Source organism: Cyphellophora attinorum, assembly GCF_001299255.1.
Source record: "Cyphellophora attinorum strain CBS 131958 chromosome Unknown Contig29, whole genome shotgun sequence".
Taxonomy (NCBI): Eukaryota; Fungi; Ascomycota; class Eurotiomycetes; order Chaetothyriales; family Cyphellophoraceae; genus Cyphellophora; species Cyphellophora attinorum.
The window spans coordinates 147,980-165,661 of record NW_017253257.1 but is presented as its reverse complement, the minus strand read 5'-3'; the positions used below and the strand labels follow the sequence as shown (position 1 = coordinate 165,661).

Here is a 17,682-nt window from a genome sequence, read left to right as displayed (position 1 = left end):
CATCGTCTGCTCATTCAAGACTCTCAACGACTTAGTCGGACTGTCGAGCTCTGGTGGTCCGACTCGAATAGAGGGAGATTAAGCGAAACGTCACCCGGGTTTCTTGGCATCTCAGGTCCCACCATCGTCTGTTTGCATTCAATGCCAAAGGTTAACCAGTTCAGGTACCGTGTATGACCATAGGCTACGCAATTCGAAACGCTTATGAGATCATGTCAAGAGAAGTCGACATGCCCATTTCTGGGTCTATGCCGAACATAGGTATCCCCACATGTTGGAGCAGCCTTGAGGGCTTCACCTCAATTCGGGCTCAAGTGCCATACTTGGGAGGGTCACAAGTACGTGCATCGAAGGGAGGATCACACGAATCGATCTAGACAACGATGTGGTATGATGCCGGATGATATTGACTTCGACAGATGAACGCTTGCGTGTCTGTTCGATCGACGGACCTACACGAGCGCAGCAAGTCTCAACTCTGGTCTTTGCAATTGTTCAACAACTGTATCGCTCAGTTATATGCAGGATTCTTCGCCGCCTCTGCCATCGTCACTCTGGTCTCGCCGTCGTATACGCGCAGAGCGTCCCGCGCGCGCACCGCCTCATCGGTAATGAGACGACTGATGTCCTCAGAACGTGATATAAAGCGAGCCTTGAATGGCAACGGTCGGATATTCTCGCTCGCAGAATAAGCGAAAAGGTCTAGCTTAATTTCCTGACCCTGTTCGTTATATATTAGCTTCGCAGCACCTCAATCGTACGGCGAATGAACTCACATTCTGGTCAAGACCTGGGCGCATGTCAAAAGCCAAATGACTCTGGCGAGACTGTAGTGCAAGCCTTGTTCAGCAAGCGGCTGTCCACTACATACTCTCCTGCCGAAGCCGAATGGATTGCTGCCTCGAGCATTCGGATATGGACGTTCCAGGCCGTTCAGAAAGCGTTCGGGCCTGAAGACGTCTGGTTCCGGAAAATCTCTGGGATTTCGGTGAATCGCCCACATATTCGCCGTGACGTTAGTGCCTGCAGGGAAATGGTAGCCTTTGTAGTCGAAGTCAACGGTATTGGCATGCGGGATGCCTGCAAGGATTGTGACTGTGCGCCAGCGGAGTGCCTCCTTCACGATGGCCTCGATATATGGAAGCCGGTTCTCCGCAATGTCCTCCCAACTTGGTGAGCGATCTTTCCCAACAACGCTGTCGATCTCCGCCTGTGCCTTTCTTTGGACATCCGGAAATGCACACATGGCGAGTATGCAACTAAGCATGGTACTTGTTGTCGTGTCCACTCCACCGCCGAGAAGATTGCCCGCAAGTCCAGCCACCTCAAGGTCAGTAAGGCCCTCCTTCTCCTGGCCGAGGATGAGGCGTTTCGCAAAGTTGTCCTCAGGTGCGTCGGCGCCCTCCTTGGATAACATCCAGAAGAACCTCGCTCCAATAGCGGACCCGTGCCATAAGTCCGTTGGAAACTTATACAGCCATCGCGGAAGCTTGCAAAGCCAAGGCAGCGCTTCAATGATGTAGAGACCCGGAATGACCAAATCCACTCCTTCCATCAACTTCAGTGCCTGTTGGGCAATAAGGTCGTTCTTGCGGTCGATTCTGCGTCCCCAACCAACGATCGATGTGACTGATACACTGTACCTTTCGATAGACATTACATAGTCTTCCGGGTCTTCCAGAATATCTCGAGTGAGGATCTTAGATTCGTCTGCTTGAAAGCCCTTATACGACCGAACAGCCTGTGTTCCTACTGCAGTGTGCTAAGACTCCCGGTCAGTTCATTGCACACAATTGGGTACGGGTATGATGTGCATACCATGAGCCGACGATGCAATCGCCATCGGTCACCATAAGGCAGGACTGTCTGATTCGTTTCGGTCAGATTGATGGCATCGCCCATGGCAATCAAATGTGGCCGGGAAGACCAGATGTCGGCTCTCTTCTCCATCAGCTCGCACGCATCCCACGCATCGTTGATAATGATTCGAGGCTCACGACCGACCCATAGTGTCAGCATCGTACTGTCGTACTTTTTGGACCACTGTTCCCACTCAAGCCAGGGACGATCCTTCGGGGTCTGGAAGTAATTTCCAAATAGCGGCCATGGCATTGGACCTGGCGGCAACGAGCGCCGCCTGTACAGCATGCGTGCATAGTCGACAGCAACAGCGCCAGCGGCGAGGAGCAACGCTGCTGTGAGCAAGCGAGCAAGTAGGCCCACGACTGACGAGGTGAGAGACTGCATCGTGGAGTGCAAGGGCCTCTGTGGAAGTGGCAGTACTGGCTTGAATGTACCTTTTCAAAGCTCAGAAGACCTCTGATATTGAACAGCAGCAGGAAATAATAGCCATCTCTCTGGGATACTTGGAAGTATCAATATATACTGGCACATCGCCGCCCCTGGGCATACAGCAAATATGCAGACTTTGACTACCCTACCTCTGCCCATCTTGGTGCTGCGAAGAGGTCAATGAGAGTGTGAACTTTCTTCATTGCCCCACGATCCACTGAACCTAGGCATGGGGCTTCTCCGAGCTTTGTGGGGAGGTAGCGTAAGTCGGACACTTGCGTTCCCGGGTTCCGGCCTCCGACCGACCATAAGTGGAAATGGAGTGCTTGGGATGTGGCGCGATGTTGTAAATGCTGCACAGAGGAATAGGGAAGCTATCATAGGTGCTAGGCAGGAGACAACAAATGACAGTATTGTAGTAAGGCTGGGAGTCGGATCAATCGTGTTCCAATCCCTTGGCAGGCGCGTCACGAGCCAAGCTTCAAATCAGCAGGTCCATAAGGCATGGTCGCCCATGTGCCTTTCCCTACATTGGCCGTGAGATGCAGTCGCATTAAACACAATAGTCACTACAATTGTTTGACCATGATCCAGTCGATCTGAACACATCTGCCCATTCTGAACTCGTGATCGCCAACACGTTCGAATCCTGCCTTCTCGTAAACACCCTGCGCGACGAAATTTCCCTCCCATACACCGAGCCACATATTGATGACCGGATCAGTTTTCTTGCTAGCATGAGTTCTTGTTTTCCTGAGCTTCCGCTGTCTGAGCCTCCGCGAGGCTGACTCCTCACCATCGTCATCGGCATCCGCCTCCTCTTCATCGTAGTCTTCAGGGTCTTCGCTTGGCTGCTTTCTTGCTGCGAGACTTCGTGCTAATTCCTGGGCAGCTGCAATCAACGCGCGGCCGACGCCAAGACTCTGATGCTCGGACGAGATGTAGAGACGCTGGAGTTCTACTAGTGACTCTTGAGGAAGGTTTGAAAGACAGGGCTCGGTGGTATGATATGCGATCTCGACAAAGCCAAGAACCTCCTGCACTTCCGGTCGGTCTGATGATTTCGATGACTTGACGGCCACCAAGAAGTGACGATTCGGGTCTGCAAAATCGGCTTGAATCGCTTCAAGACTGTAGCTGTCAACAAGGTACTGGGCCAGGTCAGCCGGCGGTATGGAGAAACCGAAAGTCGCGGCGAAGACCGAGCGGCCTATATTGCATATCTGATCTGCGTGCGAGACATGTCCGGGCTGTATCGAGAAGGCCTGTTGAGTTTTGCATGGTGCAGCCGCTGTAGCTTTAGCGATGTCGGCATCGATTTCGATGGATGACTGTGACGATACTGAGCTCGGCTCTGTCGCTGTACCGCCAGATTCCGAAGTTGATGTGGCAGTGGACGTTCGCTGAAGTCGCGCCCAAGCATCACTGCCAAGCTGGAGGATTGATTCAGCAGCCTCGTTATTAATGCGACCGTGGTATGGCCGGATCACCTCTGGTAAAGTGGCCGGTAACGACGTGGCCATGGATGGCGCCAACAGCATACTCTCAGGTATTGTAACGCTAGGCAGGAAGACCACGAAGCTGTCGTTACTTCGTCAAAGGGTTTCGGTGAAGTGATATGGGTTATTGGCTGGATCTCAGCCCTGTGATCCGGCTCAGTCTCGATAATGGTGAAATTCGTCCAATCTCGTGTTCCTCGTTTGGCAGGAGTTCTATCGTTCACGCTGACGTCAATCGTCGTTGTATCAGATGGTAGGGTGCAAGATAAGGATAGCTCTGCTCTGAACCGGTCGAGGACGTTGTGAACGTATAAAAAGTAGTAAGACCACAATATAAGTGAGATAAGCGCCCTGTGATATCTATTCGGACATCAGCTTTCCCCGGATTTTCAGTCAGTAAGCTAGAGATTTTGACAAAGAACGCAGAATCTTCACTCGAACCGCCTTTGGCCGGGTGATAAAGTCAAGAAACCCTCTAGAATGACATTATCGCGCCCTAATAATGTAACTTCACTTCAAAGGGACAGGAAAACTCGCACCGTGTCAAACACAAGGAGGACGCAGGCAGTGAAAGGGCGTAATGATGGGCGCATACACGAGATTTAACGACCCTACAACTGGCAAGCAATCCAGCGCTGCGCCGGGCCGATCGGACGTCCTGATCTGAGAAGGCCAGCAGATCAGCGCTCGAAGTTAGCAGGAGGATTGTAAAAGATGCGCCCTTTGATGGAAAGAGAGACGGAAAATGTCCAACATCTGATTGGTCAATGGCACATCGGAGGAAAGCGGCGGCCACAGCAGCACAACGGGTAAGTGCGGCTTGTGGAGGAAGGTCCGATCCTTCAGCAAGCGACAATGGACACGACGACATTGTTAAGGCTTGAAAGCTATTGAGGGCGAAGAGAAATTTTTGAGGCTCAATCGAGCAACATGCTGGAGCCTACGACGGAATGCTAATTTCTACATTCCAACAGGAGAAGCCGAGGGACTGCCACCTCACTAGAGCAGGAGTCGACTTTTACCAGTCTTCGCATGCGCCTCTGACATGTCCCGCTCAGCGCCTGTTGAAGTTGAGATATCGACTGCCAATGAACAACAACACCAAATTGCTGACAATAAACGCTGCAAAGATGCCCAAGTCCCTCCATCGATCGTCAAAGCTGATCTGAAATTGATCGTAGAATTGATCGCCAACCTTGTATGCGCAGTACTGACAGACGTCACTGACATTCGACACCAAGTATCCTCGCCCACCACTGCCGAAGAATTCTGACATGTAAGCGCCGCAATCCTCTCCACTGGGTGCAGGGAAGGAGTTGAGCTCTCCTTGTGTACAAACCACAGGCAGGCCGTGAAGCTCGGTGGTGACCATGCCAGACACGAGCCGGGTGAAAGGATCCAGCTCGTACAGCCAAGCGCGCCAGAATTTCGGTATTTGTGGTTTTGGGATTGCCACACCGCAGAAGAGCGCGAAGGTGATGACAACGAAAGGGTTGATGAGACTGGAGATGAACGATGATGGCGTCAGTGCTGCAATCATCTGACCCATAGTGACCGAGAAAAGCTCGGTAATGAGGACCATGAAGAACTGGTAGCCGGCGCGATCACTGGCGTTGTTGAAGCCAGGAAGATAATAGATCGGAATGAAGAAGCCTAGCGTGCAAAGAAGTGAATATGGCATCTCAGCTTGGACCATGGCGAATGCGAAGGGGAACTGCTTGTACGCTTTGGCGGCGGACTCTCGGTAGAAGATCAGGCGTGAGAGGTCGTACATGGGCTCGACTTGGGCGAGGATGAGTGCGGGAATGATTGTGACCTGGAAGATGACGAAAATTCGGTATTGAAGTGATGAGCGCGAGTCGTCTAGCTGGAGGAAAGCTAAGCCAGAGAATAATGCGATCGAAACGTGGTTGAACAGACGTGTGAAGCCGTAGTTGGGCGAGCGCCAGAAAGCCAGGTGAGTCCTCCAGGAAACAATCTTGATTTGGTGCCAGAGCGGTGTAGCGTACTCCTTCTCGTCGGCCGGCGGTGCATCGGAGATCTCTTGTCGACGGCTTCGCTTCATCTCGACAATGTCGACCTTGACGGTAGCAAGCTCGTCACTCTCACGCCAGATCTCGCCCCAGTCTTTGTCGCCTATTCTAGCGGCAATACCGGCGCCGATCGCGTCAAGCATCTAGAAGATCTGGTCAGCAGTAGCTCGCAGGAACGTGGAAGCAGAGAACATACCCATTCTGCTGGATTAACATCCGACGGGCAGTCTGCTCCATTTTTGTGGAAATACTCCAGCAGCACGTGCGCATCGCGACCGATGTCACCGAAGTAGACAGTCTCACCTCCCCTCTGCAGCAGTAGTAGTCGATCGAAGTTCTCGAATAGTGCACTGTTGGCTGATGAATGGTACACAAGATCGCTTGGCCGGCAGCGGCAAGCTTCTTCAGGAATCGCACGATGTTGAACGCAGACTGCGAGTCGAGTCCACTTGTCGGCTCGTCGAGGAAGAGGAGAAGGGATGGCTTCGCGGCCAACTCTACGCCGATCGTGACACGCTTGCGTTCCTCGACCGAGAGGCCGCTTTCCGGACTACCAATGATCGCATCGGCAAGGTTCTCGAGCTCCAGCAACGACAGGACTTCCTCGACATATGAGTATTTCTGTTCCTGAGGGGTCTCATACGGTTGGCGCAGGTTCGCGCTGAATCTTAGCGCCTCGCGCACCGTCTGTGTGGACTCGTGCACGTCAAGTTGCTCGGCATATGAAGTGCCTCGCTGAAATGCAATACCTGGCTTCTCGCCGTCAACCAGGATATCGCCGCCGATCACTCCCACATTCTTGCGCGCTGCAAGCACGTCTAGGAGTGTTGTCTTGCCAGCTCCGGAAGCACCCATCAGAGCTGTAAGCTGGCCGGGTTTGACGTAGCCAAACACATCTCTTAGTAGTCTCAGCTGTCCGCTCGGTGTAGGAACATCGTACGTGAGATTCTCCCAAGTCAGGATGGCCTTGGACGCAATATTGAGCTCGGAATTGTCCTCCGCGTCTTGTTGCTTCAATTGTCGTCTCCTTTTCCGTTCCTGAAGCTTGATGTTGAGCTCTTTTCGCTCCTTGTTCTCCTTCTGGAAATATGTGACGGTCCTACCGCCTGCGCCGTACTTGACAGTCTCACCCAGCGTAACATTCGTGAGCAAAAATCCAATGATTAGTGCAATTATGATGCCAAAATTGCGCCATAGATTGTCAGGATTGTACGAGAAGGCGGTCTTGATGTAGTCGGTACCCGAGACGATGTCGGATCCCGCTGTCGAGCCTGGTAGCGTACACACCTGATTCTGCAGGTTGTTGTATCCAGAACCCGAAGGGATGAGCGACTCTGAGGTGCAAGTCATCGTCAGGCGTTTGAACTCGTTCATCATCATAGCTGAGAACCCCAGGCCTAATGCATTGATGTAGAAGATCCATCGCAGCCAGACCTGTTGGCTCTGGTACTGAATAATGTAGCCAGAAGTGATCACAAACAAGGTGATAATGCATGCCGCAAATTTGATGGCATAGTCGAAATCGGGACACAAGCAGCCTATGGTACGGAAGAAGAGCGTCATGCTGAGGTATCCGGTAATGATGATCAAGGTGAACGTGAAGAAGGCACCAGCTTCTCGGACTAGTCCGGTCATAAAGTAGACGATGACGCTGAAGATGAATATCTGGACCGATGCAAATGCAGTGTCGACCAGAATTTGAGCTAACCAGAGAGCTGAGGGTCGGTGAAATGTGTATGCTCGATGCTTGTTGACGATAGGTCGTCCCAACATCGTTGAAGCAAGCTCGGCGAAAGCTGGAATGCGTTGAAAAGCAGAGCGATAAAGAGGACACCTCCTCGCGTGAAGGCGCCAGCAGATGTCTGTGGCTGGTTGAGCCACACAGTACCGGTGATGATTGCAATCACGATCGATGTGATCCAGGAAACCGTAAGTGAGAACTTATCTTGCCACTTGATCAAGAACTGTCGCTGCATAAGGGCCCAGATCTGTAGATGGAACGGTACTGAGTAGACAGAGCTCTTGGGAGTATGCTTCCTCTTACTTTCTGTGTGTGCAGCTTGAAACTCGTTGTACGTCTCTTTCTCCTCCGAGATCGACGCACGGTAGGCCCCCATCTCCTGCTGTAACCGTTTGGCATGATCTGACTTGTCGAAAGCCTCCACGAATGACGCAGCAGTTGATGGTGCGTTGTCCGCGGACCGGCCAGGCTTGTACTCGCGCTCGAATTCGTCGGTGCAGCCCGTCAAGTAATCTGGTGTTGTCTGACGGGGTTTCTCAAGAAAGCCCAACCCCTCAAAATATGCCCTGGCTTCCTTCGCTGGGCCAAAGAACACCTGCTTGCCCTCAGAAATGACCATGACCTTGTCAAATTGGTTGTAGATAGTCTCAGAAGCTTGGTAGAGCGACACGAACGTTGTTGTCTTGTAGATGTTGGTCATGATTCGCAATGATTTGGCATAATCAGATGCAGTCGAGGCGTCTAGACCCCTGGTGCTGTTATCCCACGCACACACAGTAGCTCTCGTCACCATCATTTCAGCAATCGAAACACGTTTCCGCTCTCCGCCGGACACTCCACGCATGAACGGATTGCCGACCACAGTGTTGATGGTATGCTCGATGTTGAACATCTTCAGTAGCAACGCAACTACTGCGTCTTTGAATTCCTTCTTGCTCATACCATTTGGGCGTTTGCCTGGCGTCTTCGTGTCTAGAGCAAAGCCAAGCGTCTGGCCAACGGTCAGTGACGGATGATGCACATCGTCTTCTTGGTTATACACGGCTTCTCCACGATAGCGCTTCTCGAATGTCTGCGAGTCGAAAGGGCCGTATAAGACCTCGCCGTCAATCCCAGTATATCCATAGCGCTGATTCGCAATGACTTTCAAGAACGATGTGCATCCACTTCCGGGCCTGCCTAGAACCAGAACCATCTCACCCGGCTTGGCAACACCTTTGAAATTGTGCAGTATGTCGAACTCCCGACCTTTCTTGCCCCATCCTGCAAGGTGCATGATCGTGCCGGGGACATTGAAGAAGTCCACAAAGGCATCTGGAAACACTTTGACGAAGTTCTTGACGCCGCCAATGCCCCGTACCGTCAAGTTGTCCCATATTACGCCAATGTACTTCGACTTGATGCCAGCTTCCGTGTCCGCTTCCCTAGCGCCTCTCAATGTCTCTTCGAGGTCCCATGTCTCTTCTGACGTAGCTTCTGACGATATAGCCTTCTCAATGTCATGCTGTGCTACCGGTTTTCTGCCATAAGATTGAGTCCTGGACATTCGCCGGCTGTGTGCGCTAAATGTTTTGCTAAGCTCCGCGAAATCACGCTCTGCCTGTTCGACGTCCACTCCTGACTTGGTCCGTTCCAGGCCCGCTGAGCTGCGCGACACTGTACGTGCGATCTGGGAACGCCTGTCGTGCCCGCCATGTTCAAGACTGCGTATCGATTCGGTGTCTGCGTCCGAGGGTGGGGATGTGTTCTGAGTCGCATCCACGTTCTCGTTGGCAGTCGTACCATGCTGAGAGGAGGGCCTGTCAAGACCCAACTCTTTTGACAAGGCGTCGGCCATGTATTGGCCGTCGTCGAGCGCCGCAACCACCTCAAAGTCGTAGCTGTGCCTGAGGAATCCCCGCCGCGTTTTCGCGTAGGCGTTTCTGTGCCGAGGCTTGGGGTCTCTGCGCAGCGATTGGCGAAAAACAGCCAGGAACGGATCTCGAGAGAAAAGAACGCGAGAACGAAATGATCGCAGGACGGGGTTGAAAGAGAGACGGGAAAGCAAAAGCCGATCACATGGATACTTATGATGTGCTTCCCGTCCCAAGCAATGTTTGGCTTCCTACCTATTTCATCTCCATTTTATGCCACAGTGGTGGTGCTCTTCGGATTGATTCTGGCGCCGGGAGTTTAGCCGCGCCTCCACTTGAAGGGTTCAGAGTGGGATGTACCCATGGCTCGGCTTTCCGGCAGGCAGATCCACGATTCATAAAATCGGTTAGGCTCTCAAATGGTGCTTTGATGAGCCTGACAGCTTCTTAGGAGTCATCATGATTGTCTGTGTTGAGGCATCGTCGACGTAAGGGCGTAAGATTCGCGAACTCGCAATGCATCAAACGGCACGCCATGAACCGCTTTGGACATCTGATCCTCTGCAGCAACATTTTGAGTGACTCATGTCGGACGGTCAATGAACGGACGAAATTCCTTCTCCATCCAGCCGACTTCATACCCCATCGGACTAGCGATGAAGGTACTACCGTAGTCTTGATTCACTGATCACTGATCAGCAAAGAGAGGCCGATACTACTGTACTGTGTCGTAAGTGTTGGATGCATCATCGGACGGAGGGCCCTGGGAAGGTAAGGCCTACGTCGTACGATGAGTTCGCCGTGAGATATCAGACGTCTCCGTAGGTACTCGGGTATGTTCGAACCTGTTAACGCCGCACGCATCGAGGGTCGCATAAACCTTCGTTTCTTGGAGACTCTGGGCGTTGTCCACAAAAGTTATCAGATCTCCACGTGTCTGATGAATTGATGCGCTTCGTGGGCCTTTTGGTAAGGTCAACAAAATTGCTGCCAGGCGCAGCCACGGGATGGTTCGACGGAGTTTCTGACTCGTCGATTGGACTCGCCAACAGTCTCGTTATTACCCAAGTCTTCCTTTTGCGACAGAACTCTGGACGCAACGCTGTTGATGGGAACAGGCATTATTGCTTGTTGACTTGAATGAGATCAGACTCAAGCTCATCGAGCAAGCCCGAAGTGGTTGTACAGCAGGCGCGTCTTGGGGTCCTGGTGGTCCGCAAGCACGTCTAGCCAGACCTGCCAGAAAATACTCCGGCGACGAACCCTGGAACTCAAAATATTCCGCAGTTGTGTATGCCTGGGTGCCTTCTAACTATCATCGCGGTGTGACGACAGCGTAGATATATATATGTCTACACCTTCAGGTTGTAAGACGAGGCGTTTCTAAGCAAGCAGGGCAAGCAGTGACTTCCCTTCTGGCCCCGATGATCGGTCAATGATCGCCCGGCCTTTTTCACAGGCTCTCGCATACCCTCTCAACTTGGCGACTTTCGCCCGATAAACAGGGGACCGTCGTACAGAACTAATCGTATGGTAATCAAGGTCGAGCACCAGCCTGAGCAGTGCTCTCACCTGGAGCACTGTACCGATACAAATGATCAGCAAATATCACGATGTTGCAGCATACTCCAAAGCAGTTCTGTTAGGATTATCTATCTCTTCAAGTCTCGACATATCCGCAGACACACCGACAGCACTTTGCTGTCCTTGCCAACGAACCGTTGATGATGCGACTGTTCTGAATAAAATTTCGTTGAATCTAGAACAACCATGAGACAAAGTGTCTGTAGAACCAGCTTCCATCCTTCTTGCCGGATTGCATGGCGGCTTTCCTCGCCAAGAACTCCTCCTCCTCGCGATCGATGATATCCTTGCCTGTGTAGAAATCGGCGTCGTGCGCAGTAACACGGGCGCACTTGGTCCAGAACTTATAGCCGAAGATCAAGATGAGGTAGAGAGGGATTCCAAGATATCCGGTGATGAAGGTCTTGTAGTCGAAATCTCCCCACGAACCGTGAGTGAAAGCGGCGAAGTTCTTGGTGAAGGCCACAATGATGCAGAGGAAGAGCGAGAAGTACGAGCCCCAGATTCCAAGTGGCGCGACATAGGGCATGGCTGAGTTGGGAATACCCTGAGCTTTGCGAGCCTTGACGAAGAAGATGTGCGTGACCAAGATGGAGATCCACGTCTCGAGACCGAAAATGGTTGTCAAGTTCTGGAAGTAGATAAAGACAGTCCGCGAGTCGTCCGTGACATTCATGTAGGCGAGCAGACAGAACATGGCAGACACTCCCAGGCCAACGTATGGCAAGCCGCGAGCATTCGTCCGGACGAAGATAGAAGGAGCACGACCTTCAGATGCAAGACCGTAGATCGTCCTGGAAGCGATGTAGAGATCGGAGTTGGCGGCTGAGAAGACGAATAAACAGATACATCCGTTAAGAAGTCCAGGTAGGACCTTAATACCTGCCAGCTTGATTGCGACCACGTATGGCGAAGCAGCAGCCGAGTTCGAGGACTTGTTAGCAAAGGCCAGCTCCTTGGAATTGTAGGGGACCAGCATTCCGAGAAGGATGACGGAAGCGATGTAGAAGAACAAGATTCGGTAGAAGGTGAGTCTGATTGCTTTTGGGATGGTCTTGCGAGGGTTCTGTGCCTCTGCAAAAGTCACACCCACCAGTTCCGTTCCTGAGTAAGCGAAGACGGCAGACACCATGCAGGACCACAAGCCGTAGAATCTTCCTGCGTCGCCATCGTCGATATACTACACCAATTTTAGTGATGGCCGTAATCAAATTCAGAAGTGCTTACCTCAGCGAAAGCTCCGGGATCGTTCCAGTACCTGAATCCCTTACGATCGTGATCTGGCCCGCCTCCAAGGGCGAGGATGAGTGACAGTAGAATGACGCCAACGATAACAACAACCTTGATCGATGAGAGCCAGAACTCAAATTCACCGAAGAATTTGATACCAAACCAGTTGATAGCAATGATGCAGACCAAAAAGATGGTAATCCAGACGCCCGGGTTGATCGAGGTATTCCAGTATTTGATCACCAGAGCGGCAGCAGTCAATTGAGCGGGCGTGATAATGATGTACTTGAAGTAGTATCTGGCTCATGGTCAGCACAATTAAAGGACTAGATCGATCACAACATACGTCCACCCAACCGCAAAACCGAGAGCGGGATCGCAGAACCGTGTAGCATAACCAGTAAAGCCGGAGGAAAGTGGTAGCCAAGCAGCCATCTCGCCGAGGGCGCACATGACCAAGTAGACCATGAAACCAGCGATCGAGTAGGTGATGAAAATGGAAGCAGGACCACCTCGAGCCAATGCAGCACCGGTACCGATGATGAGACCAGTACCAATCGCACCACCAATGGCTATCATAGTAATGTGGCGAGCCTTGAGACCACGGTGTAGCGCTCGACCTTCCTCATACTCAATACCGTGTACGCGCACTCCGTCAGGAGTGACACGGTGCTGCTCGCTCGTGTACTGTGCCTTGTCGTGATCATAGTCGTGGCCTTCTGGCGATGAGCTGCCCTCTTTACGGTATTCCGCCATGTTGAGGTCGGTATAGGGTCGACCTTGTAGGACTTGCGGGACAAGGTACACTCTACGAACTAGAAAGGAAGCAGGTGAGCAGAGAAGCGGCTACTACTTAAGAGCAGCATTCAAGCGAGCGGCCAGGACCAGGAGGGGCACGAAAACGAATATCAAAATCAGCCAGCTCCACTGCTTGGTTGCGGAGAAAGAGCGCTGCAAGGTTACCTTCCTTATCTATGGGCAGACTGGGCGGACAGGGGGGCCTACTGCTATAATTTTCGCCTTGACCAGATGGGAAAGAACAACTTAGGCGTAGCAGCTCAATTCGACTTCTGCATGGCGTGCACGCGAATCGCGACCACGAAGCGGATAGGCGCATCAACCGTAAGCTGAAAATGCGTTCCAAAGAGCGATCGGTGTCCCAAAAGCAAGGGCGCTGGCTTGATGCTGCAGGCGATCTGACGATGTGACATCCCCAGAACACGCCGGGGCCAACATATCGCATATGCCTGAGGACCGGGCCAAGCGTCCCGATAGCAGTGTCAAGGCGAACTTGTGTATGGCTTGGTCTGACTTCTCCCGGTGGCGAAGACACATGCCAAGTGAGATCGGCTCGGAGGGAGGGTGTGATTTGTTATGGACAGTTCTGATCATATGACGATGACGGGGCTAGTGCTGGTCGCGCGAAGGTTTCTTGGCGGTCTTGGCTGGCTAGGCGTCGCGATCGCCCTATCGTTTGGTTCGCTTTCCCTTGTCCTTTGCAGACTAGGTGGGATGTATGCGTCCACGGCACACGCGAGCGTGTACTGGTCGGCATTTGCCCTTATCAACGCCGTCGGTCCTGACTCCTGAAGTCATTTGGACTGGGCATCTCTTGGTGCGGCGCAATGCCCAGGATTTCCATCTCAGAGACTTCCGAAGAAACGGCGCGCATGTCTGTGGGACGGTACGTCAGAGGCTTCCCGAGTACGAAAGTCAAAAGTGCGTCTCGTTTTCACTTGCAAAGATTCTGTTGCCTCGAAGATGCTAGGACCAGGAGATCGCATTTCTGCCAGTGCCAGCAGCTGAGGATCTCGTACATTCAGCGACCAATCGAGAATCAAGGCGCTATCCGCCTTAAAAATACCGTTAGTAGCCGTGTAAGAACTGCACGAACGACTCCACTCATCTGACATCGCGTGCTCTATCTGCAGGAAGGAAAATGAATAGAACTTCGGTAACGAGTTCTAGAAGTCGCTTAGAGCACACATGCAGAACGTGAGCTGATGCTAGTACGCCTAACGGACCGTGCCTGGATATTTCTCTATTTGGAAGACCTTGAGCCTGCGACCACACTGGTCGCTAGTGCTCAGGTGCTCGCAGTTGGCAATAATTGTCCTTCTAGCTGAGTCCTGGGCCTAGAGATATGTTCGATTCAGGTTGTTTCTGTGAAAAGCCCGAAATTGAATTGAGGAAGCCTTGCTTCCATATCTGGTACAATCATGTTACAGGGTACGGCCAACGAGTCCGCAACGTTGCAGAAGTCGCTCAAGAAAAGAGATTTATCGTAAGGGAAGAGCTTTTCCATGGCCAACTCACATAACCGTGCAAATAGAGTCAATCAATCCACTGGCTCCCTCTGATGCCGCTTCACCTCCATCGCCACCAGACCCTCCAGAGCTGCCATCGGCTCCTTTCCATGGATCATTGCCGTCGCCCCATGCGTCCTCACCTTGTCCACCGCCAAAGCCATTCTCTGGAGTCTGATACTCCGGAGGAGCCTGGTCGGGCGATACATACTGACCACCTGAAGCGCCGCCGTAGGACGCATCCGAGGGAGGCCCGTTCTGCGGACTGGCATCATCAGCCATGGCCCCATCTTGCTGGTCGCGTCCAAGGCCACGCTGCATTGCTTCGTAGCCAGCCAAAGTACCAGCACCTGCCATAGCGCCCTCGCCTGCGCCAGCTGCGCCGCCTACTGCACGACCAGCACCGCCAATTACGGCACCTTCTGCAGCAGCACCTCCAGCAGCAGCTCCTTCCGCTGGAGCCGTCCCTCCCATCATCATTGGCAACATCATGCCACTTGTGTTGCCGCTATGGCGAGAAAAGTAGTCAAAGTCGACAGTGACCGCTGTCGCCAACATAACAGCGCGCTGATCCAGTGTCATGCCCTTCGCACCGGCTGCGCCCAGGGCTTCGCTGTACGCGCGCTCGCCTTTGGATGTCTGCGAGTCTGGCTGCCCCTCTGCTGCTTCCTGACCAAGTCCTGCGCTATCCATGCGAAGCACATACGACCCTGTGTCGGTGAAGAGCTCCCGTCCAAACCCTCGGAACTCGCGATTTACCGAGGCGAGTAGCTCGTGTGACGAGTTTCTGAGTGAGAAATCCCATGACAGGGTTCGTTCATCAATGTAGGCAAACTGAACCATGTCTGGACCTTGCTGTGATTTCGTCCAGCCCATGGGCTCACCAGGTGCGCCGTGAGGCAGATCATGCGCAAGGAACAACGCGTACTTCCTTCGCAACGGAGCCCATTCCATCTGAGCTTCGCCGATAATGCGCATGTCTTTCAAGCTCAACTGAGACAAATGATGCACAGGTCCTGCGTCTGTTGAAGGTTGTATAGATGTTGAGGTGGAAAGCTTCACTTTGCTCTGGCTGCCGGTCTCCAAAGGATCGTAGGCCTTGATGATCGATTTATACCAGCTGAAAGGCCGATCGAATCTCAACACTTCCGTCCCATGACGATCGAACACATTCGTCGTGAAAGGCCTATGCGTTCGCATGATTTGTCTACCCATACTTTTCGCTACGCTGCCCTCTGTCTCTGCCATGTAACCAATGTGATTGCCATGAGGATCTAGTATGATATAGCGATTCGCCTGCTCGAACCCGAGGAACACGTTCATCATTTCGAGCTGCCGCTGCACAACGATGCCGGATTCGGCGAGGAGATTTCTCGAGGGGTGATCCGACTTGAGCACAGCATTGGGATCTTCTGGTATATGTACTGGTGAAAGGAGTGAATTGTCTGCATCATTTGTCTGCGCAAGTACGTCCGATATCGAGGGAGTAGGAGCAGTCTGGCCTTCCTCTGTAGCAGAGCCTTGCGCGGTAGCGACGCTGGCTGGCCCTGTCTGAGCCTCGCTCTTAGGTGGCGGAGATGGCTTTGACGGCCGCGATGCTCTCTGTCGAAGATTGCGAGTGGCGGTCAGAGGTACAGGATGTTTCAAGGCCGCGAGCCTGTAGGGTATCCGAGGCGGCATGTTGACTCCTAGTGATTGACAGCAAAGATACTCCGGCAGTCAGGTCCTTATCGCGCACGCATCATCTTCGCCTTTCAGGGTCGCCTGCAATGCTGAGATGCGGTCACCCATTCAATGGACTCCGGCACAAGGCTCCGCAAGGCTGAGGTTTCGAAAATCACATCGACGCAAGCACTGAACAGCAACCGGAGAGATGTTGCCTTGTCAGTCTTGAACTGGTCTATACGCATGACTGTATTCACAGTGGTCTTGAGACTTCTTGCCTCGCTCATGCTAGACCCACCTCAAAGCATCAAGCTCTCTCCCGTCCAACTCAATCTTGAGCACAATCCGGGGAAGGCCGTGGATAAGGTCGGCTAAGGCGGCTTGGGCGGCATTCCACAACGCTTAATGGCCATTGACGTGCCTATAGGAGATCCTCGGCTTGAGGCTTACCTGCAGATGTTGCTATTCTTTGACACTTAGAGAGTTCATGGCAGATCGTACATGCTTCTGGAAGGGTCACAGGTTCGCAGATCAAATTCTCGACGGCATGGACGTATTCGTGACGGCAGATTCTCAGGGCTCGTGAGATGTGCATATATACTATTTAAAGATCGATCCAGCATGTAGCGAATATAAAACTCCCGCTGGAACCGTGCAGAGCATCAGCAGTCCACGCAATACCTCCGCAACCCATTTCAACATTGATCATGCCTCGCGCATTCGGTTTCGATGGCGACTCCGCCATGTATGAATCACTCGAGCGCAAAGTCCTTGCCGACGAAGCCGCTCGCAAGAAATCGCTCGCAGAGACCTCTGCTGACCCAAGCACCATCACCACCAGCAGTCACAACAGCAACGACAAGCGCCGTCTATCAAACCCGTTCTCGGCGAAATCACGCAGCAAAGACAGCAAGGCCACATCAACAACCACAGTCCTCACGGAGACCAGTAACGCAACAGCACCTGAGCTGCTTACTTCGCCCACCAGGAGGGCTGCCAACGACAACGAAGCAGGGCTCTCGTCCGCCAATAGCAAGAAGTCGGTCGGAGAGAAGGTCGCAAACTTTCTCTTCAACGGCGGGCGAAGATCGCGGCAGCAGCAGTGGGGCGAGCAGCGAGTTGGGATGAGTGACGGTCACGTTGAGGGGCATGTAGTTCGGGAATCGGCTTCGTAGGCACAGGGGAGGACATCATCATTGATGAAAGGTTTACATCTTCTTCAGCACGTCTTCATGTCATCTCACTTGCCTGCTCGGTTGGTAGTACTTGCCTGATAGCAAGTTCGGGCGTGAGCAAGTTCGTTGGCCACAGCCCGCAGCTGGTGTTGCAGCAAGAGCAGTGATGCGATGACCACGTTTCGAGGTTTCGAGGTAGGTGCAAGTCGGCAGCAGCCACCTTAATGGATAAGGCAGCCTCATCATTTTCGACAACACTCTCATAGCATGTCCGCGGCCTTGCTTTATCAACATCTCGACGATG

At 52.7% G+C, this 17,682-nt stretch overlaps 6 protein-coding genes across 6 annotated transcripts; 1 reads left to right on the top strand and 5 right to left on the bottom strand.

Annotated features, from left to right (window-relative positions):
• Positions 1-511: 511 nt before the first annotated feature.
• AB675_10041 (Fumitremorgin C synthase) lies at positions 512-2,247 on the bottom strand (the record flags this gene model as incomplete). Its single annotated transcript, XM_018138782.1, has 4 exons — positions 512-721; positions 777-818; positions 872-1,762; positions 1,819-2,247. 4 exons carry the CDS (start codon positions 2,245-2,247, stop codon positions 512-514), a joined length of 1,572 nt encoding a protein of 523 aa, XP_017996602.1.
• Positions 2,248-2,861: 614 nt separating this feature from the next.
• AB675_10040 (uncharacterized protein) lies at positions 2,862-3,815 on the bottom strand (the record flags this gene model as incomplete). The annotated part of the gene is made up of 1 exon (XM_018138781.1): positions 2,862-3,815. One exon carries the CDS (start codon positions 3,813-3,815, stop codon positions 2,862-2,864), a length of 954 nt encoding a protein of 317 aa, XP_017996628.1.
• A 1,030-nt stretch (positions 3,816-4,845) lies between these two features.
• On the bottom strand, positions 4,846-9,402 carry AB675_10039 (ABC transporter G family member 14; the record flags this gene model as incomplete). The annotated part of the gene is made up of 4 exons (XM_018138779.1): positions 4,846-5,967; positions 6,021-6,174; positions 6,198-7,446; positions 7,533-9,402. The coding sequence occupies 4 exons, from the start codon at positions 9,400-9,402 to the stop codon at positions 4,846-4,848; spliced, it is 4,395 nt and encodes a 1,464-aa protein (XP_017996677.1).
• A 1,775-nt stretch (positions 9,403-11,177) lies between these two features.
• On the bottom strand, positions 11,178-12,988 carry AB675_10038 (Dicarboxylic amino acid permease; the record flags this gene model as incomplete). The annotated part of the gene is made up of 3 exons (XM_018138778.1): positions 11,178-12,182; positions 12,230-12,530; positions 12,579-12,988. 3 exons carry the CDS (start codon positions 12,986-12,988, stop codon positions 11,178-11,180), a joined length of 1,716 nt encoding a protein of 571 aa, XP_017996635.1.
• A 1,556-nt stretch (positions 12,989-14,544) lies between these two features.
• Positions 14,545-16,218, bottom strand: AB675_10037 (Phospholipid scramblase family protein; the record flags this gene model as incomplete). The annotated part of the gene is made up of 1 exon (XM_018138777.1): positions 14,545-16,218. One exon carries the CDS (start codon positions 16,216-16,218, stop codon positions 14,545-14,547), a length of 1,674 nt encoding a protein of 557 aa, XP_017996643.1.
• Positions 16,219-16,910: 692 nt separating this feature from the next.
• On the top strand, positions 16,911-17,378 carry AB675_10036 (uncharacterized protein; the record flags this gene model as incomplete). The annotated part of the gene is made up of 1 exon (XM_018138776.1): positions 16,911-17,378. One exon carries the CDS (start codon positions 16,911-16,913, stop codon positions 17,376-17,378), a length of 468 nt encoding a protein of 155 aa, XP_017996620.1.
• Positions 17,379-17,682: the final 304 nt, after the last annotated feature.